At 45.8% G+C, this 26,910-nt stretch overlaps 1 protein-coding gene across 10 annotated transcripts in view; it reads left to right on the forward strand.

Moving 5' to 3' along the window:
• Positions 1–26,910, forward strand: part of BBS2 (Bardet-Biedl syndrome 2) — a 105,220-nt gene that overhangs the window by 67,041 nt on the left and 11,269 nt on the right. For 6 of the 10 annotated variants that reach the window (XM_069965957.1, XM_069965960.1, XM_069965959.1 and 3 more), the window contains 12 exons: positions 4,445–4,569; positions 6,208–6,435; positions 7,105–7,230; positions 9,961–10,023; positions 10,445–10,522; positions 12,964–13,068; positions 13,771–13,857; positions 14,366–14,501; positions 17,130–17,269; positions 17,351–17,498; positions 23,040–23,211; positions 23,849–23,978. In XM_069965957.1, the coding sequence (XP_069822058.1) occupies positions 4,445–4,569; positions 6,208–6,435; positions 7,105–7,230; positions 9,961–10,023; positions 10,445–10,522; positions 12,964–13,068; positions 13,771–13,857; positions 14,366–14,501; positions 17,130–17,269; positions 17,351–17,498; positions 23,040–23,211; positions 23,849–23,978 (1,538 nt within the window). Of the gene's footprint in view, positions 1–1,101; positions 1,180–1,542; positions 1,723–1,746; positions 1,917–4,444; positions 4,570–6,207; positions 6,436–7,104; positions 7,231–9,960; positions 10,024–10,444; positions 10,523–12,963; positions 13,069–13,770; positions 13,858–14,365; positions 14,502–17,129; positions 17,270–17,350; positions 17,499–23,039; positions 23,212–23,848; positions 23,979–26,910 lie in introns of those variants that run through there. The other 4 variants (XM_069965961.1, XM_069965965.1, XM_069965963.1 and 1 more) reach the window with 4 other exon arrangements.

A 26,910-nucleotide genomic window follows, 5' to 3' on the forward strand; every position in this document is an offset into this window, starting at 1 on the left:
GTATTACACACATCTGCACACATTACAGACACAGGGAGGCTGCATGCACTGGATTATAAGGTGTAAGCACACAGCTCTGCTACATACAATACTGGGGGAGGTATTACACACATATCTGCACACATTACAGACACGGGGAGGCTGCATGCACTGGATTATAAAGTGTAAGCACACAGCTCTGCTACATACAATACTGGGGGAGGTATTACACACATATCTGCACACATTACAGACACAGGGAGGCTGCATGCACTGGATTATAAGGTGTAAGCACACAGCTCTGCTACATACAATACTGGGGGAGGTATTACACACATATCTGCACACATTACAGACACAGGGAGGCTGCATGCACTGGATTATAAGGTGTAAGCACACAGCTCTGCTACATACAATACTGGGGGAGGTATTACACACATATCTGCACACATTACAGACACGGGGAGGCTGCATGCACTGGATTTTAAAGTGTAAGCACACAGCTCTGCTACATACAATACTGGGGGAGGTATTACACACATATCTGCACACATTACAGACACAGGGAGGCTGCATGCACTGGATTATAAGGTGTAAGCACACAGCTCTGCTACATACAATACTGGGGGAGGTATTACACACATATCTGCACACATTACAGACACATGGAGGCTGCATGCACTGGATTATAAGGTGTAAGCACACAGCTCTGCTACATACAATACTGGGGGAGGTATTACACACATATCTGCACACATTACAGACACAGGGAGGCTGCATGCACTGGATTATAAGGTGTAAGCACACAGCTCTGCTACATACAATACTGGGGGAGGTATTACACACATATCTGCACACATCAGACACAGGGAGGCTGCATGCACTGGATTATAAAGTGTAAGCACACAGCTCTGCTACATACAATACTGGGGGAGGTATTACACACATATCTGCACACATTACAGACACAGGGAGGCTGCATGCACTGGATTATAAGGTGTAAGCACACAGCACTGCTGCACACACACAGGACTGAATAGAAGCCTCTTCCCTCTTTGTGTTTCACTCAACTATTCGCACTTCTTAGTCCAGAACCTGACTCCTCCCATATGTGACTAATCACGTGGTCATGACATCATCAAAGGTCCTTTAGCCTACCAAGATCTAGGCACCTATCTACGGTGAGCTTCTTGGTATCAGGTAATATCACAATGCGATCCGGGGCAGATGAGACGTGATATAAGAGGAGAGGGAGCGGAGCACGGGGGCTATACTGACAGCGGCAGGGGACGTAAAGCGCAGCAGATTGGGTTGCCATGGAGACAGAGGGACTCAGCTTTAGCTGCTCACCTGTTCTTGTGCAATCTGAATAGCTGCTCCCCACAAGCCTGCAGCAGAAAGCTGTACATGTAGCAGTGCTGTTATATCACACATACATGTATATAACTGTACTGGATTATATGCTGCTATAGCACTAGAGTTTATATAAATCACATATCCTAATGCTAATTGGGGAACATGCCTGTCACGTGACTGTGTGCTGCCCAATCCCTGTAAGCTACAGTACACTGTGTCCATAGAGTCATAAGTACATGGCAGCCATTGGATGGTGCGGTCACATTACTATACGATGAGCGCAATTCTCTCATGTTTTAGTTCAGTCGTCTCATCTCTATTTATCATAGTTGTATTTTTGAGTCCCCACCGCCATTATCATCACTACATGGAAAAGAAAAATCCACCGTAAGAATGGTTACTACTTGGGGGAATCAAAAAACAGACTCTGCTTATGTAGCAAACCCTATATCCAAAACTAAGGGGGACATTTATCAAGGCCGACGTACGAGCATGCCAATCTTAAATAACCTGGGAGTAGTACTCCCACCAGCTTAACTCAGTGGATCATCAAGTCGAGCAAGCTCCCTCACTATGTCAAGGTAATGGCACCATGAGGGAGCCCCTTCCCCTTAACCTGATTATTCATCCTAGCCCTTAATTTACTTTTTCTTTACTAAAACCTTCCTAGAACTCCTTAAAACGTTGAGCCTAACGCCGCTCCCAACCAGAGCCCACCGCAGCCCCCTAGCATGGACCCTTTCATGCCCTTCCCAGCTGAGGCCTGCCTAAGCCCACTAATGTAGTCCCTCCTGTCACCCCAAACCAAGCCTGCCCAGCCCCCTTAATGCACACCCTCTTGGTGCCCTTCTCTGACCAGGCCTACCCCAGCCCACTTACCCGGACTCTCCCAGCACTCTTCCTAACCAAGGTTTGCCCCAACCTCCTAACACCACAGACCCTCCCAACTCCCAGGCCTGCCACCACACCCTAACACGGTTCCCTTCCAAGTCCAGGCCCGCCCCTGCCCTTAGCGCGGACCCCTTTGCACCCTTCCCAGCCGAGGCCAAACCCAACCTCCTAACACAGACCCTCCCGACACCCTTCCCAGCCCAAGCCCGCCCAACCCCCTTACCCCGGATCCTCCCTTCGTGCTTCCCAGGCCCACCCTAACCTTCTAACGTGAAACAGGCACTAACACGGTCCCTACTGGCGCCCTTCCCAGCCAAGGCCCACCAAGCCCCCTAACGTGGACCCTCCCAATGCACCTTCCCAGCTCAGTCCCACCCTAGCCCCCTAACGCAGAACCTCCCGGCGCTCTTCCCAACCCAGGCCCACCACAACTCCCTAACACGGAGCCTCCCTGAGCGTTTCCTAGGCCTACCCTAGCCTTCTAACTGGAACCAGGCAACCAGGCCCACCCTGGGCAACTAATATGAACCCTAGGCCCACCAAGCCCCCTTACGTGGACCCTTCTAATGCACCTTCCTAGGCCATGCCTGCTGTAGCCCCCTAACGCGGAACCTACCGGCGCTCTGCCCACCCCAGCCCCTATCGCGGACTCACCTGATATCCTTCTCAACCTAGGCCTGCCCCTTTCCCCCTAATGTGGAGCCCAGACTTACCCCAGCCCCCAACCTGTTTTAGACAAAAATTAGGCAATAAAAATGTTTGCAAGAATTATCAGGGCACTTCTGCTCTGTTATTCAATCCTTTTATGTCTCAAATATCTTTTTTTATCCCTTTATCTTATTGTTTTCTCCTTGCTTATTATTCCCTTTACATGAAAGCTTCTATTATATGTGTACCCCCACATCTCTGTTATGCCTGGCATAATATCAGGAATTCTTTGGCATATACAGAAAGGCTGCATTGTTCTTAGGCATTTATTCTTTTAATACCATCTGTAACTTCTATCTGAAGTGTGAAATAGTGCTCCCACCACCAAAAGAAATGTGATAGTCGTGGCTATGCATGATGTGAGAAATGCTTCCATGTTATGGTGCATTTACACAGACAGATTTATCTGACAGATTCTTGAAGCCAAAGCCAGGAATCCGTTTGCAAAGAGGGAAATCTCAGTCTTTCCTTTATGACCTGTTCCCTGTGTATAGTCTGTTCCTGGCTTTGGCTTAAAAAATCTGTCAGATAAATCTCTCTGTGTAAACGCAGTGGTCATAGGGGTGAGTTGCAGACATGGTCTCTCGATAAGAGGGGTGCAATTTGTTGGTGGCAGAAAACGGTTCCTCTTCTCTAACCCATTAATGTTCAATCATGGAGAAGTAATCCCAGTGCAGCAAATGGAATCATCAGAGAGATTGATGAATTGATCAGAAATCCTCCAGTGAACAATAAGATATCAGCGGAAAGTTTATGCAGACTATATACTTTATATACTTAAATAGACAGAAGCTGGTAAAAATTGTTTAGCTGATTAAATGCAAAATCAGAAAGAAAAGCCTGTGGAGCCTCATTTAATAGTCTCGAAACACAGGACTAGCCAGATATCCCTCCGGGAAGGGCCCAGCCAAGGGGTGGCTCCTGTAAGGAAACCACCAAAACCACCATTATTATTAAATAATTATTATTAGTATTATTATTATTAAGTGGCCCTATAAGTCAGTGTAATGACAAGGGAAAAACCAAGGCCAGGTAACCATCCACATACAGCTGTTTTGGGGTGTTGCCCCTCAGCAGTGTGGAGCAGGATTCAGGCTAGGTGGGAGCAATGCCAATTTTAGACTCTTAAATGAGGCTCCACTGGCTCTTTTTTGCATATTTGTTTTTCCCAGGGAGCAATGCACCTAGGATTTTACTTTATTGGGCGCTTTAACTAGCAGTGTTATCTTTTTCTGGGCTCCCTGAGATCAGTGATTTGTTTCCTGTATGAGCTCCAATACCAGACATCACATATAAACAATTGTGATGCAGCCCTCCCCAAATAACCTTTTTTACACTTATACATATCTTTATAAGTATAATAGGGAATTCATTTCTTACCTAGAATTTCCCTGCCTTTATCATGACTACTGTTAATTAGCTTTAACTAGACTCCTGGTCAGCCAGTGTGTTTGTAGGGTTTCACAATAATCCTAAAATACTTTTTTGTGATATTTTATCTTTTGACTAGGAACCATCATGCTTGTTCCAATATTTACCCTGAAGCTGAATCACAAAATCAACCCTCGCATGGTTACCGTGGGGAAGTACGATGGGACGCACCCATGCTTGACTGCAGCCACCCAGGCTGGAAAGGTATAAGTATAAATCTGTATGATATCCATGAGGCATGAGTCAATCTGTCACAGGACATGAGTGACATCATAAGGCACTATGTCACCTTCTTGGCTTATTTTGCTGGTCATGCTGTATTTATATGCATCAGTCTACAGTATGTCTGCCATGTCTACCATCCAGGAAGGACAGTGTTATGTTCTTCCATAGATACGTCCTTTCGGTATGCACAAATGCTTCTGCAGTCAGTGCAGACCAGATGCTTATAGTGTATTTTGTACTGTATCAGGTAGAGTAACCACTATGACCTGAGTAGCCCTGTCTGGTCACACAGCTTTTTCTGCAGCAGTAGCTTTACATGGCAGTGATTCAGGTGAACAGTTTTCCACTCTCATTCAGAGAGTTCATTAAAGGGGTTATCCAGCGCTACAAAAAGATGGCCACTTTTCCCCCTTCTGTTGTCTCCAGTTCAGGTGCAGTTTGCAATTAAAGGACAACTCCTGCGCTAAGGAAAAAAAACAAAAACCAATCAGAAACCTAGCTTTTATACTTATCATCCCTCCTGAGCTGTCACTGTTTGAATTTCCCACCGTCTTTGTACCTTCTGATTTCTAGTCTTGTTCTTCATTTCTTCCTTGCTTCCTGGTTTCAGCTTCCCATGATGCACTTTGGCTGCTGTGACAAGCCAGCCCCCTGCTGTGACACAGCAAGTGCCTGACCCTCCATTCACTACAACTCCCATCATACACTAAACATGACCCCCTCTCTGGCTCTCTTCAGTCAGGCTGCTATATACACACACTGAAGCTGCACACACTTACTGTCACCTCACTGTAGTGTACATTCTGCAGGATTAGGTCAGGGCAGCAGGGGAGAGATAAGACGTCTGTGTAGCTGACATGCCGGGAGTGAGGAGAAAGATAATCAAGTGACATCACTCACTCACTGAGTCCACTCGGTAGCAGGAGGGAGTATGGGGGAGGGGGTCCTGTAGCTGGTTATGTGCCGGGAGTCAGTCACGAGTCATTATTGAGTTGCAGAATGACAGATGGCTTACAGTTGCTCAGCCAATGGGAGCTGAGCAAGTCTAGTCATCTGACCAGGCAGGGGAGGGGGAGGCTGGTGTGACAGCAGCTAGAGCAGCCCTCCTGCTGATGACTCATCGTCACTAGAAGGAGCTGATAGAGGAGACTGGTGACGACAGTAATTAGGTATGAAGGAGTTTCTTACACTTCCTGGTGGGGGGTTGAGGGGGGAAAAGACAGGGAAGGAGGACAGACAGGTGATTGAAGTATATTACAGTGTTATATAACTTTGTAATGTGCTTCAATTACTGGGAAAAAGTTTTTCATGGGAGTTGTCCTTTAAGCTCCATTTACTTCAATGGAACTGAGTTTCAAAACCCCGCCCAAACTGGAGAAAACAGTAGGGGGAAAGTGGCCATGTTTTTGTAGCGCTGGATAACCCCTTTAATGCAATTATAAAGGGACAAGGGTTGTCTTCATGTTTGGGATCAACCATGCTTGGGGGGGATGGGGAGACAGAGTAAAGTACTAGCTACAAAACACCATCCGCTTCAGCTCTCTTCTCAGGAGCTGGCATTGATGCTTTTTCTTTTGTACTCTGTATATGTAAGAGCCCTGTATGTGTTTCTTCTAGGTTTTTATACATAATCCTCATGCTCGCAGCCAACGGCTACCTGCAAATCGCTTAGTGCAGAGCACGCAAGACTCCGATATCTCTCTGCTGAACATTAACCAAAGTGTCAGCTGTCTAGCTGCTGGAGTGCTGGATCCTCAACTGGGCTGTGACTCGCTTATAGTGGGAACCCAAACCAACCTTTTAGCCTACGATGTCCATAACAATTCTGACCTGTTTTTTAAAGAGGTAACTGTAGGAAATTGATTTCAATTGCAGCTGATTGTCTTAGTCATACTGTTAAAGTTCTTATAGAATACATAGGGTTAATTGCTTCGGACAAATCCATGGGACAAGGGAGGTTGTAGGTCCAATAATTTAGCGTACCTTGAGTTTCATAGATACAGATACTTGTGTTAATCTGTGGGAGGCTTGTTTGTGGTCTGAGGAGATCCAGCGAGGAACACTTATTTTATTGCTTTGATGATATCAATATTAAAGTGTCCCTTTGGACATACTTTCCCACTCAATCTGACACTGTGAAGAGATTCAACTGCTCACAGCATGGGTCAGCTGAAAGGCAACCAAGTGATGTCTAGCATATATCGCACACATGTCATATTAAATAGACTAGAATGCATGCATGATACTTTCTTGGCGCCATATGGCTAGCTGTACCACCCAGCATGCAATTGCATCATTTCATGCCCAAAGTTAGATCACCTTAAAGTCCTGCTATATATGCCTCCATATGTATTATTTAAAGTGGCTACAATAACTGGGTTACAAAAAGGGTGTCTTCTGTAAATAAAGCTGTTTATCATTGTATACTGGAAAGCTCTGCAACTGTCGAATAGATTTTGTATAATTTGTATGACTATAACGTTTGTATTTTTTATTTCTTTTAAAATTGTTTAGATTGCGGATGGAGCCAATGCAGTTGTCCTTGGATCGTTAGGCGATATCACTTCTCCACTTGCTATTATTGGTGGAAACTGTGCCTTGCAAGGATTTGACAGTAGAGGGAGTGACGTGTTTTGGACGGTAGGATAATATATTCTTGGGTGATATCGGAGATGGTGAATGTGGAGAGTCTGCTTGGATTTTCTGGCACACTGACTGACTGCTATCAAAAGATAGTTATTCCCTTAAAGGGGTATTCCCCCCCAAGAGCTAAAAAAATAAAATGCTCCCAAACCTAGCTGGTTTTACTCACCAAGTCCCCCCTGAGAATTTTGTGCCATCTCCCGTCTTTCGAGCTGCTTCCGTTCCATAGTTACAAGTTTTTTAAAAAAGCCTGCTTATATCCAACATGGCGCCGGACAGAAAACTACATCTCCCATCTTGCATTGCTTATGCCTAATTGGTAAATGATGTAGCTGAGCTCATATCCACAAGATATAGCAGAGTTATGTGAGTTGTGAGATGGGGGGGCTGTAGAGGCGGTTGTGCCGCAGCAGGGAAGGGTGTTGCGGTGCCGCGGGAGAGTCGCGGGGGGGGGGGGGGGAGGGGGGGGGCATTGTTGAACGGCCTTTGCCGGGCGCCGCGGGAGTGTGTGGGGGGTGCCGACGACAAGTAAGGGGGGGGGGGTTGTGCCGCGAGGGTGAGGCCGACACTTCTCTCTCCACACACACACAGCCGACGGTTCCCACTCCTGTCAGCCGCACAGCCCGCACCTGTGCTGTGATACCCATGACATTGTGCAGCAGGGGCAAAGCACAGGATCGGGCTAACACAAAAGCTAGAGCAGGCACAGTTGGCTGTGTGTGTGGAGGGAGAAGTGTCACAGCGCAGCACAGGAGCGGGCATGGTTGAATGTGGGAGGGGGAGCGGGCCGGGGATCATAGAAGCGGGCATCTTTCGATCTGGGGGGGAGCGGGCTGGGGAAACACATAAGCGGGCATGGTTGGAACTTGGGGGGGAGGAGCGGGCCAGGGGATCACAGGAGCGGGCATGGTTGGGTGTGTGTGTGTGTGTGGGGAGGGGGTCACAGCAGGACCCGAAGGAAGCTGAGGGAGACTGTAGCTATCCTCCCTCTCTTCAGTGGGCTGGGTTAACCCGGCCCATTGAAGAGACGGAGGTCACGTGATGCCGAAAACAGAGGGTGGGGGTCAGGAGCAGGGAGCGTGTCGGGTTGGACTGAGATATGATGATTCTATGCGTTTGTTGTGGGGTGAATGCACCTAGATAACAGCAAAACTATGCAGAATCCATAATAAATTGATATTGGATGTAAAGATGTAAAGCTACGAGTGGGCAACGTATTAATGCAAAAATAATTTGGGGGGGAATACCCCTTTAACCATGTTAAACTGTTACTGTCATAAAAAAATTGTGATGTCATAGAGACCTGTCAAAAATTTTAATTGGTTGAAGTCTGAATAGCGAGAAATCGACCGATCGATAAAACAAGTGGGAAGAAGCTCTTAAAGGAGAAGTCCCATGGAAGAACAAAAACTGCAGACAGGCTGGTGGGAGCAGAAAATAATAAGTTAAAAGCAGCCCCCCCAACTGCCAAAAAAAATTCCCACAAAAATAATGAGTCTCTTGGTTACTATTTGCAAACAGCGTAAACTGCCTCTTTCTTTTTTTCTGTGTTCCAGTTGGGGGAGTGGCTGCCTCTATTTGGTCGTGCACTCCACCCATCCCACCCAGGTGGTGTAATTATTTTTGCAGGTATTAGATGGATCTTGCATGCCCAGAGCATAGGCGTATTACACGCCATGGAGAGGCCATAGTACAGTGTAGGGTCTGCCTCGATATGAGTCCACCTTATCGTGGTGAGGCAGTTTACGCTGTTTGCAAATAGTAACCAAGAGACTCATTATTTTAGTGGGAATTTTTTTTGGCAGTTGGGGGGGCTGCTTTTAACTATTTTCATGTCTGTGGTGGGTCTGTATCTTGCTGTTGCGGTGAGCTGTTGCATTTTTCTGTGTTTTTGTGTGTTAGCAATTTCAGCCATGGCAACATGCTCCTGCCTAGTGTGAACGGTGTTCTAGGAGAGCTGACCAATTTTTTCTTTTTTTCAGAAAATAATAAGGACTGAACTCGTCCATCCCTGTGCCTCCAATGCGCTGGTCCCGGGTCCCGTTCACATTAGCCAGTGAACTGCAATCGCTCAGCCGGGCCGTGACATTTCATATGGTGAAGCTGGGTATGTGACGTATCTTGTTCCTAGCTGAGGTTGACAACTGGCTGCTGCAAATGGGGCCCGGGAGCGGCGCATTGGCGGCTCAAGGACGGGTGAGTTCAAGTCTTTATTATTTCCCTGCCCCCCACCAGCCTGTCTGCAGTTTCTGTACTTCCATGAGGCTTCTTCTTTAAAGTGACTGTACCACCAGGCCCAGGCTAAAGCACTGGAGGCAGGCCGACCCACTCTTAGTGGGAGGAAACCCCCGCCCCTCTATGATAGGGTTCCATTGATTCTAATGAAGTCACGTCATGGAGGGGCTGGAGTTTCTTCCCACTGGGGGTGGGTCGGCCCGCCTCCAGTGCTTCAGCCTGGGCCTGGTGGTACAGTCACTTTAATTAAGTGCTTGTTCTCCCTGCTACCTCCTCATTGCAGGCAGGCCTATAGACCATATATAGAACTATTGTTGTTTTATAAAGTACATAGATTTTTTTCAGTTGGTAGGTTATCTGGTCTGATGGAGCAGCACTGTATATGTTCATTGATACTCAGTGAACTGTGGGAAAGGAGTCCTGACTTTTTCTGTCTGTATCAATCGTCTTTTGCATCTTCTGCTTTAACATTACATGATGAATATGTTTTAGGTTACAGGGGACAATGTGCGCTCTCTAGCTTTGTGTGATTTCGATGGAGATGGCAAAAAAGAGGTAAGCACATGAGGCTATGGTGGCAGTAACTGTTATACTTTGCTCAGTTGAAAAATAAAAGACACATCCAAAAATACTTCTTATGTGACCTGGACCTCAGCCACTGGGGAATCTGAGGTTGTGTTATTTCCTTGCTGGTGAGCTACCAGTAACTCAAGGCACAGAAAGTTTTGTTTATAATTCAAAAAATACAAACACACAGAACATCATGCAGTGCACTACATAGACTAATGCATAACCAAGTTGCACTAACAATGCAAAAACATTGCAGTGCAGAAACAACTACTCTTTGTTGTGCTGCTAGTGGGGTGGGATGAAAGACTGATTTCAGTGAAGTGGCGCTGGTCTTAGGTACCTGATGATTTTGTATGTGCTTCCATTTTATTATAGCATATACAGGTTTATTCTTGACTTATTACAGCTTCTTGTTGGATCTGAAGACTTTGATATAAGAGTGTTCAAAGAAGATGAGATTGTTGCTGAAATGACAGAGACAGAGGTAAGTGTAGTTGTGTTGCCTATAAGCATGAACGTACATGCTGAATGGCTGAAAGCCCATTTATATCTCTCATAGAAAGCATTAGATGAAAAGAAAGTGTAGAAACGGATTAGTATAATGAAGTATGAGAACTTTGCTAGCTGTTTAACAAGCCCATCTTATAAGGTATATTACACATAAAGGGAATATGTGTAAGTCCTGTCCACTTTTATCCAAGCGTACACCTGTCAGAAGACTAGACTTCAGCTTTCAAATGCTTTTCAATGTTAGGGTGGGTTCACACTGAGGAATTCTCACAGATAAATTCTGCGGAATTCCGTCGGCTGTGTGCGCATACAGCCAACGGAATTCCGCGGAATTTATCAGCGAGAATTCCTCAGTGTGAACCCACCTTAAGGCCTCATGCACACTGAGCAAAAGAGGCTGATTTTTGAGCGGATTCCGTACGAAATTCCGCTCAAAAATTCGCCCGTTTAAATTGAGCAATGAACTTTTCCATTGTTTCCAATGGGCTTTGCGCTGTGCTTTTCACACTGCAGAATTTCCGTCCGTAAATTTTCGTTGCGGATCCGCTTTACGCCCAAAGAAGTAACATGTTACTTCTTTGGGCAGATTCCGCTAGAGGAATCCTATAGAAGTCAATGGGGCTTGAATTCTGAATGAAATTCTGCTTGAATTCCGCTTGCATTCTGCTTGAATTCCACCTCAATTCCGCTCAATTTCCGCTCAAATTCAGCTCCTATTCTGCCAGAGCAAAATAGAAGAGGAATTTCAAGCAGAAATCTTTCCTCTTCGATTCCTTGTCTTTTGCTCAGTGTGCATGAGGCCTTAGGTTGGATTTAAAGGGGATTAACACTTAGGCTGTCATCACATGTGGCAGTTTGCGAGCTAAGATAGAGTTCAAAGTGAAGGAATAACTTATACCTCTCCATCCTGCCATATCACCTTCTGGCTTTGCTGACAATCCTAAGATCTCAACGATGGTCGCTGTATAGACAGCATGTGTAGCTGTACACTTTAAAGTGACACTGTCAGCCCCTTTGTGCATTGTGACATCTCTACACAGATGTAAAGGGTAAATTTAGCGGTTTTCATAGCTTATTTTATATCATACGTCATGGTGCTTGTTCAAGTAAAAAATGATCTTTTATCAACTGCAGACTGTGTTGAGTGGGCGGGGCCTCGCAGAATTAGCACCACTTAGCCCCGCCCACAGCAACACTGTTGGCCCCATCCCTTGAGGCCCATTGGTGGGCCGACCTAGAGGGGGTGGGGCCTAGACCTTTAGGCCAGCCTGTTCCACTGGCCGGCGCCAACGGTGCCGTTGTGGGCGGGGCTAAGTGGTGCTAATGCCACGAGGGCCTGCCCACTTAACACAATCTGCAGTTGATAAAAGATGACTTTTTACTTGAACAAGCACCATGACGTATGATATGAAATAAGGTATGAAAACCGCAAAATGTATCCTTTACACCTGTGTAGAGATGTCAAAATGCACAAAGGAGGTGACAGTGTCACTTTAAGGTGTGTGGCAAAATATTGGGTATTTTTGGCATGGTTTAAACTAGGGATGGTCCGAACCCGCTGAGGTTCGGGTTCGGCCGATCCAGCGGGAAGACCGCCTGGAAAAATGGGATACAGCCTATGGCTATGTCTGTATCCCATTTTTCCAGGCGGTCCTCCCGCTGGATCCGCCCCCTGCACGGAGCGGTTCGGGTTCGTACGAACCCGTTCCGAACTGGTTCAGACCATCCCTAGTTTAAACCATGCCGTTTTTTTTTTGTTTTTTTTTTTGCCACACCAACTTTCCAGTAGGCTGACGCTTTTTGCTGAGCATGGCAGAGATACATTGAAAATGTGGTGCAAGTCATGTAAGCTACTTTAGTGTTTTGGTGCAAATAATGGCAGCTTTTTTTTACCCTAAGGGTATATTCACACGGACGGGCTCGCAGCGAGATTCTCGCTGCGAGCCCGGCAGGTCCTGGCAGTTCCCATACACTACATACTTGCTGCGGTCTAAACGACCGCAGCGAGTATGTAATTATACCGCCCTTAACCCCTTCTGCTCCCCCGCTGTAAGCATACTTTACCTGTCCTTGCTGCATGGGTCCGGCGTCCTGCTCTCCTGTCCGGCCAATCAGTGTGTTGCCCAGCCGCAGCCACTGATTGGCTGGACGGGAGAGCAGGACGCCGGACCCGTGCAGCAAGGACAGGTAATGTATGCTTACAGCGGGGGAGCAGAAGGGGTTAAGGGCGGTATAATTACATACTCGCTGCGGTCGTTTAGACCGCAGCAAGTATGTAGTGTATGGGAACTGCCAGGACCTGCCGGGCTCGCAGCGAGAATCTCGCTGCGAGCCCGTCCGTGTGAATATACCCTTACACAGGCTGTTTATGTCAGAGTAAAGGTTAAAGACATTTAATAACAATTCTCCTTTCAGACGATCACAGCAATGTGCCCTATGTATTCCAGCCGGTTTGGGTATGCACTTTCTAATGGCACAGTTGGAGTGTATGAACGAATTTCGCGGTACTGGAGGATAAAGGTATGTATATTAATCTGCAGGCCTTTGAGATCTGTCAAGTCTTCTGACTTGTCTGCGCATCTTTTTTTAGAGCTCTGCCTTGTGGCATTCCTCTGTTAATTCTCCTAAATATTTATAAATAAATTGACAACTGGGTATAATTTTATCGGGGGAATGCAAAGTTACCAGTGCCAGTGTCCAAATGAGGCAAAAGGAATCCAGAATAAATACAAAGGCAACAGCACCCACGGGGTGGTGAAGTTAAAAAGACGTCAATTCAGATAATCAATGTTTCAACCAACAGGTTTTTGTCAAGCTTGAGAAAAACATTTTGGTTGGAAGTGGTGGCAGGTCTTTTTTAAAGAATACCTGTAAAGTTTAAACCCCAACCCTCCTTCAAGGGTTATGTAAAAAGTTTAGACCGGTCAGGTTCTGGGTGTTCAGATCTCATTCAGATTCATCAGAACAAGCTGTAAGAAGTTTATAATGGACACTTTCACTTCAAGCCCTGTGCCATGTGAATGAGATGGGCTTAATGCTCACCTGTCTACCCACTCATTCTAGTGATCCATCAGGGTGTTAACACTCAGTTGAGCTATAAACATGAGCTCACAAGAGACTTTCTATAGGTAAAATCTGTCTGCATTGCTTTGTGCAATAAGACAGTTCTCTGAACTTTGCAATTAACTCAGATTTTTTGTGGCTACATATTTCCATCCACAGTCTAAAAACCTTGCCATGAGCATACATGCCTTCGACCTTAATTCTGACGGGGTTTGTGAGTTGATTACAGGATGGTCCAATGGAAAGGTACGTCTTAAATTTCCTGCTTAAAATGACACTAACGCACTTCACCTGTGTTCTGTGTTTTCTGCATTACACTAATGGTGCGTTTACACAGAGAGATTTATCTGACAGATCTTTGAAGCCAAAGCAAGGCACAGACTATAAACAGAGATCAGGTCATAAAGGAAAGACTGAGATTTCTCCTCTTTTCAAATCCATTCCTGGCTTTGGCTTCCAAAGTCTGTCAGATAAATCTGCCTGTGTAAACGCACCATTAGGAGCAGAGTGACTATTGCTATGTTCTTTTTGAGAGATGCCAAATTGAAAATGACATCTCCTTGTCTTACCTGTTCAAGTTTCCTTTCTACATTCTTCTAGAAAAAGTGTTTCTCTGTGAAACTGGTCTTAAAGTGGTCAAAGTGTTCATAGAGTTTAGTTTGTCTTTAATAAACTTGTCTTATCTAGTCCTTATGTGCCTACATGTTGCTGATACACTGGTAATCTTTTGTTTATGTGTGGGAATTTTTTAAAGGTGGATGCCCGCAGTGACCGCACAGGAGAGGTGATTTTTAAAGATAATTTCTCATCATCTATTGCTGGAGTGGTAGAAGGAGATTACCGCATGGATGGAAAAACGCAACTTATCTGCTGCTCTATAGATGGAGAAGGTTAGTATATAATGGCATTTACATTGTCAGAAATATTGAAAAAGAGGGTGGTGGTGCCTGACATGAAGATTCTTTCTGAATCCTTATGCCACCCACCACCCTCTCAGATAAGATATAACATGAACAGGAAACCCTGTTATTGTTTAGCTAGATTTTATCTCTTTGTATAGTTGGCAAGCTGTCACGTGGGCAGGATAAATGTCATGTCAACATCCTTATAGATTATAAAGGGATCAATGATGAATGGGTCACTAAAATGATTAAGAAAAATTATTTACAGTACTTGGCAAGGTCCTAGAACAAACAAAGCAATAAAAAAAATTAAATGTACTAAAATAATAAAATGTGGCTCCATCCCCAGCTATGATATCACAATGAGCAATGTGGGACCACTTTGGCCAGTGAGTGATCAGGAATGGTTAGGCGCTTCTGAGTTAAATTTTTCTTTTTACATTTTAAGCCATTTGAAAGTGTCTTGTTTACTTGAGAAGACCCAAGAGCACTCGTTGACCCAATCCTATGATACCTTAAAGGGGTTGGCCACTTTATAGTAAAACTGCTCAGAGTACAGTGTATTAGTAACTGTACTCACTGTATGTCCTCACAGGGGCTCCTTGTGTACCTCATAGAGCTTATATCAGACTCCCCTCCTCCAGGCTGTGCTGCCCTGCTCTGTGGTGTTTTGGTCCATAAGATTGCTGACATGGAGGAGCATGTGACCATGCCCCGCCCCCCAGTGTCCACCACTGAGCCTGTATATGTCTAGGGAGGACACAGTGGACAGGGCATGGTCACATGCTCCTCCATGTCAGCCATTTTATGGACAGAAACAACACAGCACAGGGCACCACAGCCTGGTGAAGGAGAGTCTGATTTTAGCTCTATGAGGTACACAGGGAGCTGCTGTCCGTATATACAGTGAGCACACTTACTAATACTTTGTACTGACCTATTTTACTATAAAGTGGCCAACCCCTTTAAGTATCATGCAGAGGTCCTATTAATTCTAATTAATAGGACCTGTGCATTATACCCTCTATATGGTTTGCTCGGCTAGTGTATCGCTTAGCATGCACTAAAATCTAGTTTCTGGCAGGGTGAGATTATAATTTGAGGGGCTCTTGAAAAGAGTGCAGTGAAAAGTACTTTGAGTTTTCAATATACTTTGTGTTTAAATTTTTCTAAACCTTTTCAGCATCTTTTTTACTGACAATAAGTGAAAGTGTTTCTTATTTACAGCCGGGGCTAAAAGCCCAGTTATGCCCATATTGCCACAGTTGTATGTAGTCTAGACAATTCCTTGTGAAGTAAATACATTAGGGCAACAATCCCAATCTTTTTGCTACAGCGTAGCATCCATATGATTGTCTGAAGTGGATACAACAGCCATTGGCTGTTCAGATTCACTATGATGGAATAGATCTCAGCAATAATAATAAAACACACGTAATAAATAAGAAAGTTGCTTACTGTTTTGTAATTTATTCTTTCTTTAGATCATGTCACAATTCTTGTAAATACTGTAGTCACACAGCAGTTGCAGTAACTTGTGAGTTTACCACAGCACCATCTGAAGTCTTAAAGGAGACGTCTGGCGAAATTTTTTATTAAAGTATTGTATTGCCCCCCAAAAGTTGTACAAATTACCAATATGCACTTTTATTACAGGAAATGCACATAAAGTTCTTTTTTTTCCTGCACTTACTACTGCATCAAGGCTTCACTTCCTGGATAAAATGGTGATGTCACGACCCGACTCCCAGAGCTGTGCGGGCTGTGTCTGCTGGAGAGGATGATCGCAGGGGGAAACTGAGGGACACGGGGCACTGGAGGGACACTGAGCATCCCCCTGCCATCATCCTCTCCAGCAGCCACAGCCCGCACAGCTCTGGGAGTCGGGTCGTGACATCACAATTTTATCCAGGAAGTGAAGCCTTCATGCAGTAGGAAGTGCAGGAAAAAAAGCACTCTATGTGCATTTCCCGTAATAAGTGTATATTGGTGATTTGTATAACTTTTGGGGGGTAATACAATACCTTAATAAAAAATTTCAACGGACTTCAGTCTGTCCAAATTTGGGGTCAGATTATGGAACCATTAAAGACTAATCCCTGTTATTTGATAAAAAAAAAATTGGGTTACAGTAAAGCAGCCCATACATATTAGACCACCATATTATTACCACCAGAGGAGACTGACAGTGGCTAAGGGGTCTACTAGATGGCCTGCATAGTATACATTCCATACCAATGCATAGTAAACAAGCGCCAATCTCGTCGACCATTTATGCCCCCCTTTTCTTCCATGCTTTGTTGACTGCTATTACACTGGAAGATGAGCAGCTGCCAACCAATTTTCTTTTCTTTCTTTCTTTTTTTAACCTGTCAAAGAGAAGTAATAAGCCAACAAATGAACATTTGCTTGTTTGTAGGCTGCTCATAATCTCCTTATATAATGGGGTCCTGGCTCCCCTTTCTTTCTTCAGAACATATGCATGCTTGGGTGCGCTGAACCTGCATATGTATGTAAATGCCAGCATAGATAGCTATCAGTTAGACAAGATTTAGCCTGATGTATGGAAATCCTTATCATTTGGTGAATAACTTACAGTTGTCTCTTTGCCTGCAGTGAGAGGCTACCTTCCTTCTAGTCAGGAAACTGCTGGGAGTCTAATGGATACAAGTGTGGAGCAGGAACTTGTCAGAGAGCTCAGTCAGAAGAAGCAGAACCTATTGCTGGAACTAAAGAACTATCAGGAGAATTCAAAGGTTCATCATAAAATGTGTATATGTATTCAGTGCATGATGCGACTACAGTAGAGGGAATTGATGGCTGATTCTTATTTATAGCAGGCAGAATTACGGGTTCAAGTCAGCGATCCTGATGGTCAAATGGGGGTGATTCCAGCCAACACACAGCTACAGACTGCTCTTTCTGTCAACCTGGGCTCAGAGACTCATTCCGCGCATGTTGAGCTCAGCATTTCTACATCAAATGGTGAGGACAACATCCTGTGCATTGGTGGAGTAATAATGGCTTAAAGTTACGGATATAGGCAGGGAGCAGAAGGTGCTACCACGCCTTTCTCCTGGCTCCGTCCCCCATCTTAACTTTTAACATGTCCATAAGACAAATAGACACGATTACTTACGGGTAATCTTGTTTTCGGTAGCCCATGACAGCACCCCTGGAGAGCACCTTCCACCGCAGGACAAGAAACCTGAGGTTATAAAAGTTTGACACCTCTCCACAGACCTCAGTTCATTAACAAGTACTCCAGCGGAGATAAACATATAACACAGAATATACAAAGAAACAATTTTCCAGCCACCTCTAGGTACATTTAAACGGGCAGGGTATATTTGAGGGGTGCTGTCATGGGCTACCGAAACAAGATTACCCGTAAGTAATCATGTCTTTACCCTACCGCCCATGACAGCACCCCTGGAGATTTGTAATAGAACTAACTAGGGGGGGACTACGGCCGAAAGGACTTTTCGGCCAAAAGCTAGGTCAGAAACTGGCCTAAGCTGAACACGATAGTGTTTGAAAAATGTATGGACAGAACTCCAGGTGGCAGCTTTGCAAATTTGATCTAATAAAGCGTCTGCTCTCTCTGCCCAAGATGTTGCTACTGACCTGGTTGAGTGGGCCATGAAGAATGCAGGAGGATCTTTCTTTTTACTAGAGTAGGCTAGTGAGATACACTGCTTGATCCATCTACTAACTGAAGCTTTAGAGGCCGCTTTCCCCTTACTTGGGCCTGAAAACTGCAGTAATAGGTTCTCTGAGGACCTGAATTCTTTAGTGACTTCTAGATATTTAAGCAGACACCTTCTAACGTGTGAAAAGTGGCCTCCTTTTGATTTTTTGGAGAATCGCAAAAAGAAGGAAGAATAATGTCCTGGTTTTTGTGAAATTCTGAGACTACTTTGGGCAAAAAAGTGGGAAGAGTCTTCATGACCACCCTGTCTTCAAAGATCTGAGTGTAAGGAGGATGAGCAGATAACGCCTGTAGCTCGCCTACCCTTCTTGCTGTAGTTATGGCGAGGAGAAAAGACATCTTGATTGTTAACATTTTTATCGACAGATCCTGCAATGGTTCAAAGGGGGGTGCTGTTAGAGCATCCAGAACTAAGTTTAAGTCCCACTGAGGTACTGTAACTCTTTTCGGAGGATTTAGACGGGAGGCGGCAGTAATGAATCTTTTAACAAGAGAGTTGTCGGCCAATTTATAGTTTAGAAATGAGCTCAATGCAGAGATTTGGACCTTTAAGGTACTTGCACTCAAGTTCATGTCTAGTCCCGCTTGGAGGAAGCTAAGGACTAAGGGGATGTTAGGCTGATCTAATGGATCCTGGCTACCCTTCGAGAAACTAAGGAAGGCCCTCCATACCCGAAAGTAAATGTTCGAGGTGACGTCCTTCCTACTAGCAAGTAGGGTATTTATTACACCATCCGAGAAGCCTCTTCTTCTTAGGATGCCCCGCTCAGCATCCAAGCAGTCAAATGGAGACTCCGGGATTCTGGGTGCACTACTGGGCCCTGCAACAGGAGATCTTTTATTTCTGGAAGAACCCATGGCTGACTTGTTGACATCTTTCTTAGGCAAATGAACCATGGCCTTCTTGGCCATAACGGAGCTACTAGCAGAATGGTCGCTTTGTCCTCTCTGATTTTTTTGATGACTCTTGGGATCAGTTTGAATGGAGGGAATGCATACCTTTTTTCTTTCCCCCAATTTAGGGAGAATGCGTCTACTGCCGTCGGATGTTCCAGAGGATTTAGGGAGCAGAACTTGTGTATCTTTCGGTTCTGTCTCGTGGCGAAGAGGTCTATGGACGGGTTGCCGAACCTTTTTGTTATGAGGAGGAAGATCTCGTTGCTTAGGGACCATTCTGTTTGATTTAGCTGTACTCTGCTTAGAAAGTCCGCTACCCTGTTTTGCTTTCCCTTTAGATGTACTGCTGATAGCGACATTAAATTCTCCTCTGCAAAGAAAAAAATTTGCGATGACAGATTCAAAAGAGTCTGTGATCTTGTGCCCCCCTGCCGGTTTACGTATGCAACTGCTGTTGTGTTGTCCGTGTAGATCAGTATGTGATTGTGGCGGATCGGAGTTTTGAAGGCTTGAAGGGCCATCTGGATAGCCAGCAGCTCTTTGTAATTTGAGGATGAGTGCTTGACTTGAAGGGGCCACTGACCTTGTCTCATCTGGGAGCCTATGTGAGCCCCCCAACCCCAAGGACTTGCGTCCGTTGTGATTCTCAGTAATGGATGTGGAGACCAATGAATGCCCACTGATAGATAGATTGATCTGATCTAACCACCACCGAAGTGACAGTCTTGCCTCGGATGAAAGTGGGGAGGGTAGGTCTAGTGTCTCCTGTGATCCGTTCCAATTGAACAGGATGTTCTGTTGTAAGGGTCTTGTTCTGAATTGGGCCCATCTTACTGCTGGGATTGTTGAGGTCAAAAGACCTAAGACAGACATTGCCTCTCGCAAGGATGGTCTGAAGGTTAAGAAAAGGTTCTGAACTTTCTCTTTGATTATTTGTTTTTTGACCTCTGGCAGGTATGACATTTGGACTGTAGAGTCCAGTAGGACTCCAAGGAAGATGCATTTGGGTGATGGAATCAAGTTTGACTTCTTTGTGTTGATGTTCCAACCCAAAGACTTTATAATTTGTGAAGCTTGGTCCAGATGGAGAAGGGGAGAGACTGAACTGAATCCGAGATGAGGAGGAAATCATCCAGGTAGGGAACTAGAACTATATCTTTCATCCTTATAAATGCCGCCATATCTGCTACAATCTTTGTGAACACCCTTGGTGCTTGTGAAATTCCGAACGGCAGTGCCCTGTACTGATAGTGGCACCATTGTCCCTTGATATTCACAGCTAGCCTCAGGAACTTTTGATGAGATGGATGAATCGGGACGTGGTAATAAGCATCTTCTAAATCTATGGACGCCATCAGGCAGTTTGGAAATAAAAGATGCAGAGCAGATTTCAGTGTTTCCATGCAGAACTTTTTGTATTTTAGATGAACATTCAGACCTCTTAGATTTATAATTACTCTGAAAGAGCCGTTCGGCTTCTTTACTAAAAAGAGGGGAGAATAGTACCCCGTTCCCCACTGGTCTTCGGGAACTGGTACTATTACATTTTTGTGAATCAAGGAGAGCACCTCTAATTCCATAGCTGCTTGCTTCTCCTTGTTTGGGACAAGTCTGGTGGGAAGATATCTGTCCCTCGGGACACTGCTGAATTCCAGCAGAAGACCCTGAGACACAGTGTTTAGAACCCAGGGACTGGAGGAGATTTCCCCCCAGGCTGGGGCAAAAAGGGACAGACGTCCCCCCACCGGACAAACATTATTGTGGGTTTTTGGGTTTGTCCCTCCCGGAAAAAAGAAACCCTCTACCTTTACCCGGGGCTTTAAACCTCTTATTTGAGTCCTGTCTAGGACGGAAGGGCCTCTTATACTGTTTTTTGGCCTGGCTCTCCTGAGATTTAGGCTGACCGGGAATCCCTTTTTTCTGTCCGAGGCCTTCTCCAGCAAGGAGTCAAGGACTGGACCAAAAAGAGACTCGTCATCACACGGGATGGCACATAATTTTCCTTTGGCTGCAATATCACCTTTCCATGTTTTCAACCAGAGGGCTCGTCTGGCCGAGTTTGAAAGCGCTGCTGCTTTTGCTGACATTCTCAGAGAGTCCACAGAGGCATCAGCCAAAAAATCTGCTGCTTTGGACAATACTGGAAAGTCATTAAGGATACTGGCAGAGGCATTATCATTGGTTAGTTGTGTCTTTAGGTCATTCAACCAGACTCTTAAAGACCTAGCTACACAGGTAGCCGCCACACTGGTTCGTAGTGTACTAGTTGTGGCTTCCCAGGTCTTCCGATTGAAGTGATCCGCTTTCCGGTCCATAGGATCTGGCAAGGAGCCTAGATCCTCAAAGGGCAGGCTATCCTTTTTTGCCAACCTGGCTATGGACACATCAACTGCTGGGGCTTTCTCCCAGGGTTTACAATCTTGCTCTTCAAACGGGTATTTTCTATTGTAATAACGTGGCACAAAGAATTTCCTATCTGGGGTATCCCATTCTCTTTTAATTAGGGTTTTAATACTTGAATGCAGAGAGAATGTTTGCCTTTCTTGGGGGCTAAGTCCTGATATAGAGCATCCTCTGCGGATAGTGGAGGCTTCGGATCCTCTATGTTCATAGACGAACGGATAGCTTTTATTAACTGATCCGTATCCTCTGCCGGGAACCATGTTTTACTGGAGACCGGTTCTTCCTCTACATCAGAGACTGTCTGTATCTCCCCTTCTTCTACATCCTGCCATTGCATAATTGGGGATGGCACGGACTGGACTAGGCTACCCGAGGGACCCGGGACTTCCTGCTGAGCAGGGGCCTGTATCTGGGAGAGGGAAGTTCTGATTTCATCTCTGACCATCTGTTTGAGACTATCAGCCAGAGACCTGGATTCCTGGGCTATTATACGATCTACACATGTAGGGCACACAGACCTATGGTAATCCTCACTTAATTCCCTTCTACATTCTCCACATTTCTTGTGACGGTGTCTTTCAGAAGATCTAGATTCCTTAGGACTATGGGATGATCTCTAAACATAAACACAATAAACACCCCGTTACTAAAACGTATAAAAAGAGGACCTCTCACCCATATATGGTCTTCAGCTGGTACCGGACTAGAGGTCCTGGAGGCTCTTTTGTCGTCCCTTTCACCACGGTCGTGGCGTCCTCGATCCCCTCCTGCAGGTTCAGACATGGTTCAGGAGGTGTACCAGCGAGGTCTAGGTAAGGCCGGCTGGCGGGGGTCTCGGTGCTCCGGACGCAGGAGACAGCAGACGCTGGACTGACGCACCGAGAGATTAATAAAGCTAGGCCCCCGGCGTCGCGCCGGAAGTGACGCGCCGGCAGTAACGTCATCACGTTGCCGGGCGTTTTTCCCATACTGCTGCGTGCGCGTGCTGACGTCAGACGCTGGGGCAAGTCAGCACACTCGGATGCCTCGTTCCCTGGAGGCCGCAACCCCCAAGCCGGGGATCACCACCTGCAGTCGGAGCCCTGCCAGAGTCCGGAGAGATCCCCCGCCGATCACCAGAAGAGCCTTACACCTGCAGGGAGCCCCACTCTGCCTGACGCAAACGGAGGACCTGCGGCCCCGGAGGTATCAACTTCTATCTTCCACTCCCGATGGAGCGTCCCCAGACCTCCCATCCGCAAGGACAGGAAACCTGAACTGAGGTCTGTGGAGAGGTGTCAAACGTTTATATCCTCAGGTTTCCTGTCCTGCGGTGGGAGGTGCTCTCCAGGGGTGCTGTCATGGGCGGTAAAAAATATATAGTCTGACAGCATCCAAAGTAGTAAAAAAAAAACGTCAAGGCTTTATTGCATTTTTAAGTGCAGTGTGCAATGCATTGTTTTGTACTTTTAATATAAATATGATACATATTTTTTTACTGTTTTAAATCTCACAAAGAAATTGTATTTCCATAGACACCATTATACGTGCTGTACTTATTTTTGCTGAAGGAATATTTGAGGGCGAGAGCCATGTTGTACACCCCAGTACCCAACATCTGACTGGTCGTATACGAGTTCCAATCTGCCCTCCTAAAGATGTCCCTGTGGATCTTCACATAAAAGCTTTTGTGGGGTACAAAAGCAGGTAAGAAGATTATATCAAGAATCAAGATGATTATAGTGTAGAATATATTGAGCACAGCTGACACATTGGTGCCTAGACCCTTAAACCAATGGAAAGACAGTAGCACAGGATACAGCTACATTTCCTCATTTATTGAATAATCACTGTTATTTATGTTGAGCTGTTGCTGTTATTTCAGCACTGTATTCTCTGGTTCTTTATGATATGTATTATTTGGGCACTATCTACCCCCTTTTAGACAAAGCACAGCTATAGTGGGTGTCGATGTAGCTGTTGTACTTGGGCCCAGAGCCTAAAGACCTCTCTGCCTCTGAAATACTCTACTCCATATTGAAAACTCCAGTATTTTTGTAGATCTTGGTTGGTGGAGACTTTGCATTAGGACCCATGAACATCAAGTTACATCTTAGTCATGTACTCCCTATTCTTTTCTAGAGAGAACAGCTGTACCACAACATGGAACCAGAGAACTTGTTTAGGTTCTTTAATGAGAATCTAGCTTACATTGGGATTTCTGTGTGAATTAAAGTAATAAATAATAGATATTAAAATACAGTTAATTAAGTATTGGTAATATTACATTTCTAAAATTGTCAGTTTTTAACACTAACCATTGGCCTTTTTTTCTTGTGAACAGTGTACAGTTCCATGTCTTCGAACTAACAAGGCAGCTTCCTCGCTTTTCTATGTATGTGCTTAGTGACCCATCCAATACCCCAGAGCCTTCCAGCCACGTCACCTTCACTATTAATGAGCGTGTTCAGAGGGTAGGTGATATAGGTCTTATATTTTCAGTAAAGTTGGAATTATTATATTACCTGTAGCATGTTACCAATCTTAAACCACCAGAGTTGTGAGTTGATGCCAGGGACACTTACAATTACAATTACAGGGAATTTGGGGACAGCTCTTGCCAGTGCCCCTTCAGCAGCTGTGGCCAGGGCATTAAAATTCTTTGTCATGCAATATCTGAGCATAGTGTAATATCTGAGCATAGTGTAATATCTGAGCATAGTGTAAAATATTATAAACTGTTTTACGCTCACTATTGTACTCGACCGCCTTAACGCAGTGTGGCTTACAGCACATATTTCCTGCTGGAGATGTGGCTTCAGCATGTATTTCCTGCATATATACTTACTGCATATATTTTGGAAAGTGCTCAATGCTCACACCCTTCTGGGACAAGGTTAAAGGGGTATTCCACTCAAACATAACTTTTCATATGTTGGTGTCCATGGTGAGACTAACAATTTATTCCATATTTGTTATTATCTATTTAGTCTTCTTCTCCCCAGTTCTGAGCTGCTGCTTTCTGCTGAGCAGTGGGTTGGGAGCAGAAATGGACTGAACAGCTCAGACACAGTTTTTTGTGTCTTTAGCAGAAAGCAGCAGCTCAAAACTGGGGGATGGAGACTGAATAAATAATAACAAGTCTGGAATGAATTGTTAGTCTTACCATGGGCAGCAACATGTTAAAAGTTATGTTTAACCCCTTAGTGACCGCCGATACGGCTTTCTACGGCGGTCACTAATGGTCCTTATTCTGCTGCCATCAGCTTTTTACGGCGATGGCAGAGAATAAGGCTGCGGGGCCGGGACGGCCCCCACCCCATCCCCCCGGCTACCGGAGGTAGCTGAGGGGTTGGGGCAGTGTGTGAGGTCCGTCCCGGCCCCCCCCCTTACCGACGATCGCCGCTATTAACGTTATAGCGGCGGCCGTCGGTAAAGGGGATTACCGGTGCCGCCGCCGCCTTTCATCTCCCCCCGCCGTGAATCTACGGCGGGGGGAGATGAAATAAGTGTATATCACACCCCAGATCAGACCCCCCTAGTGCCCCGATAACTAACCCCCCTCCCCCGGCGGCCATCATTTCCAAGATGGCCGCCGCCATCGCTGTGAACCGACTAACGTCGGTTCACAGCGATTAAAAAGTTAAAATGAATGAAAGCCCCATGCTCTCCGCCACCGGAGGTAGCGGAGAGCATGGGGCAGTCATCGGGGACCCCCCTGTGGGGTCCCGGTACAAGCGATCAGCGGTATATACTATATACCGCTGATCGCTTGTACCATGTGCTCCCGGCACTTTTTATCCCCTGTCACCATAAATGATTGGTGACAGGGGATAAAAAGTGATGTCCCCCCACCCCCCAAGTCGCCCCCCACCCCCCCTGTCACCCCCGTCCCCCAGTCACCCCCCCTTCCCCATATACTCACCGGATCCACGGAGCTCCTTCCTCCTCGACGTCCTGGCTGGTTATGAAGTGCGCATGCGCTTCACAACCAGCCAACTCTGAAAATTTAAAGTGACAGAGACCAATTTGGTCTCTGTCACTGAACTATGATTACTGTGATAGAAAATATCACAGTAATCATAGTAATACAGTGAAAATTAATATGTAAAGTACAAAAAGTGACAAACATACAAAAAAATAAAACACACACTTTTTATTATAGTAATAATTGCAGTTTACTCCCAAATTACCCCTAACCCCTCCCCAGATTACCCGTAACCACCGCACGTTGCCCGTAACCACCGCACGTTGCCCGTAACCACCGCACGTTGCCCGTAACCACCGCACGTTGCCCGTAACCCCCTCCAGATTGCCCGTAACCACCCCAAATTACATGTACCCACCCCAGATTACCTATAAGCACTTCAGTTTATCAGTAACAATCCCAGATTGTCTGTAACCCTTTCAGGTTGCACATAACCCCCCCAGGTTCCCCGTAATCATGCCAGATTACATGTAACCCCCCCAGATTGCACGTAACCACTGCGCGTTGCCTCTGACCACGCCACGATGCCTCTGACCACGCCACAATGCCTCTGACCACCGCACGTCGCCTCTGACCACCGCACGTCGCCTCTGACCACCGCACGTCGCCTCTGACCACCGCACGTTGCCTCTGACCACCACACGTCGCCTCTGACCACCCCAAATTGCCAATGACCCCCTCCAGATTGCGGTGCCCATGTCAGATTACAGGTACCCACCCCAGATTGCCTATAAGAACTTCAGTTTATCCGTAACCACCCCACATTGCCCGTAACCACCCCACGTTGCCCGTAATCACCCCAGATTGTCAGTAAGCACTGCAGGTTGCGCGTAACCACCCCACGTTGCCCGTATCCACCTCAGATTGTCTGTAAGCACTGCAGGTTGCCCGTAACCAGCCAACGTTGCCTGTAACCACCCCAGATTGTCTGTAAGCATTGCAGGTTGCCCGTAACCACCCCACGTTGCCCGTATCCACCCCAGATTGTCTGTAAGCACTGCAGGTTGCCCGTAACCACCCCACGTTTCCCGTAACCATCCCAGATTGTCTGTAAGCACAGCAGGTTGCCTGTAACCAGCCCACGTTGCCTGTAACCAGCCCACGTTGCCTGTAACCAGCCCACGTTGCCTGTAACTCAGGAGAACCTGCGTTACAGATTTTGGGGTACGTTTTCTCTCCTGTTCCTCGTCAAATTGAGAAATTTCAAACTAAACCAACATATTATTGGAAAAATTCGAGTTTTTCATTTTTACTGGCCAATTTTGAATACTTTCCTCTAATACCTGTGGGGTAAAAATGGTCACCACACACCAAGATGAATTCTTTGAGGGGTGCTCTTTCCAAAATGTGGTGACTTTTGGGGGGAATCTATTCTGCTGACACTACAGGGGCTCAGCAAACGCACCTGGCGCTCAGAA

The sequence above is a fragment of the Dendropsophus ebraccatus genome, chromosome 4 (genome assembly GCF_027789765.1).
Source record: "Dendropsophus ebraccatus isolate aDenEbr1 chromosome 4, aDenEbr1.pat, whole genome shotgun sequence".
NCBI lineage: Eukaryota > Metazoa > Chordata > Amphibia > Anura > Hylidae > Dendropsophus > Dendropsophus ebraccatus.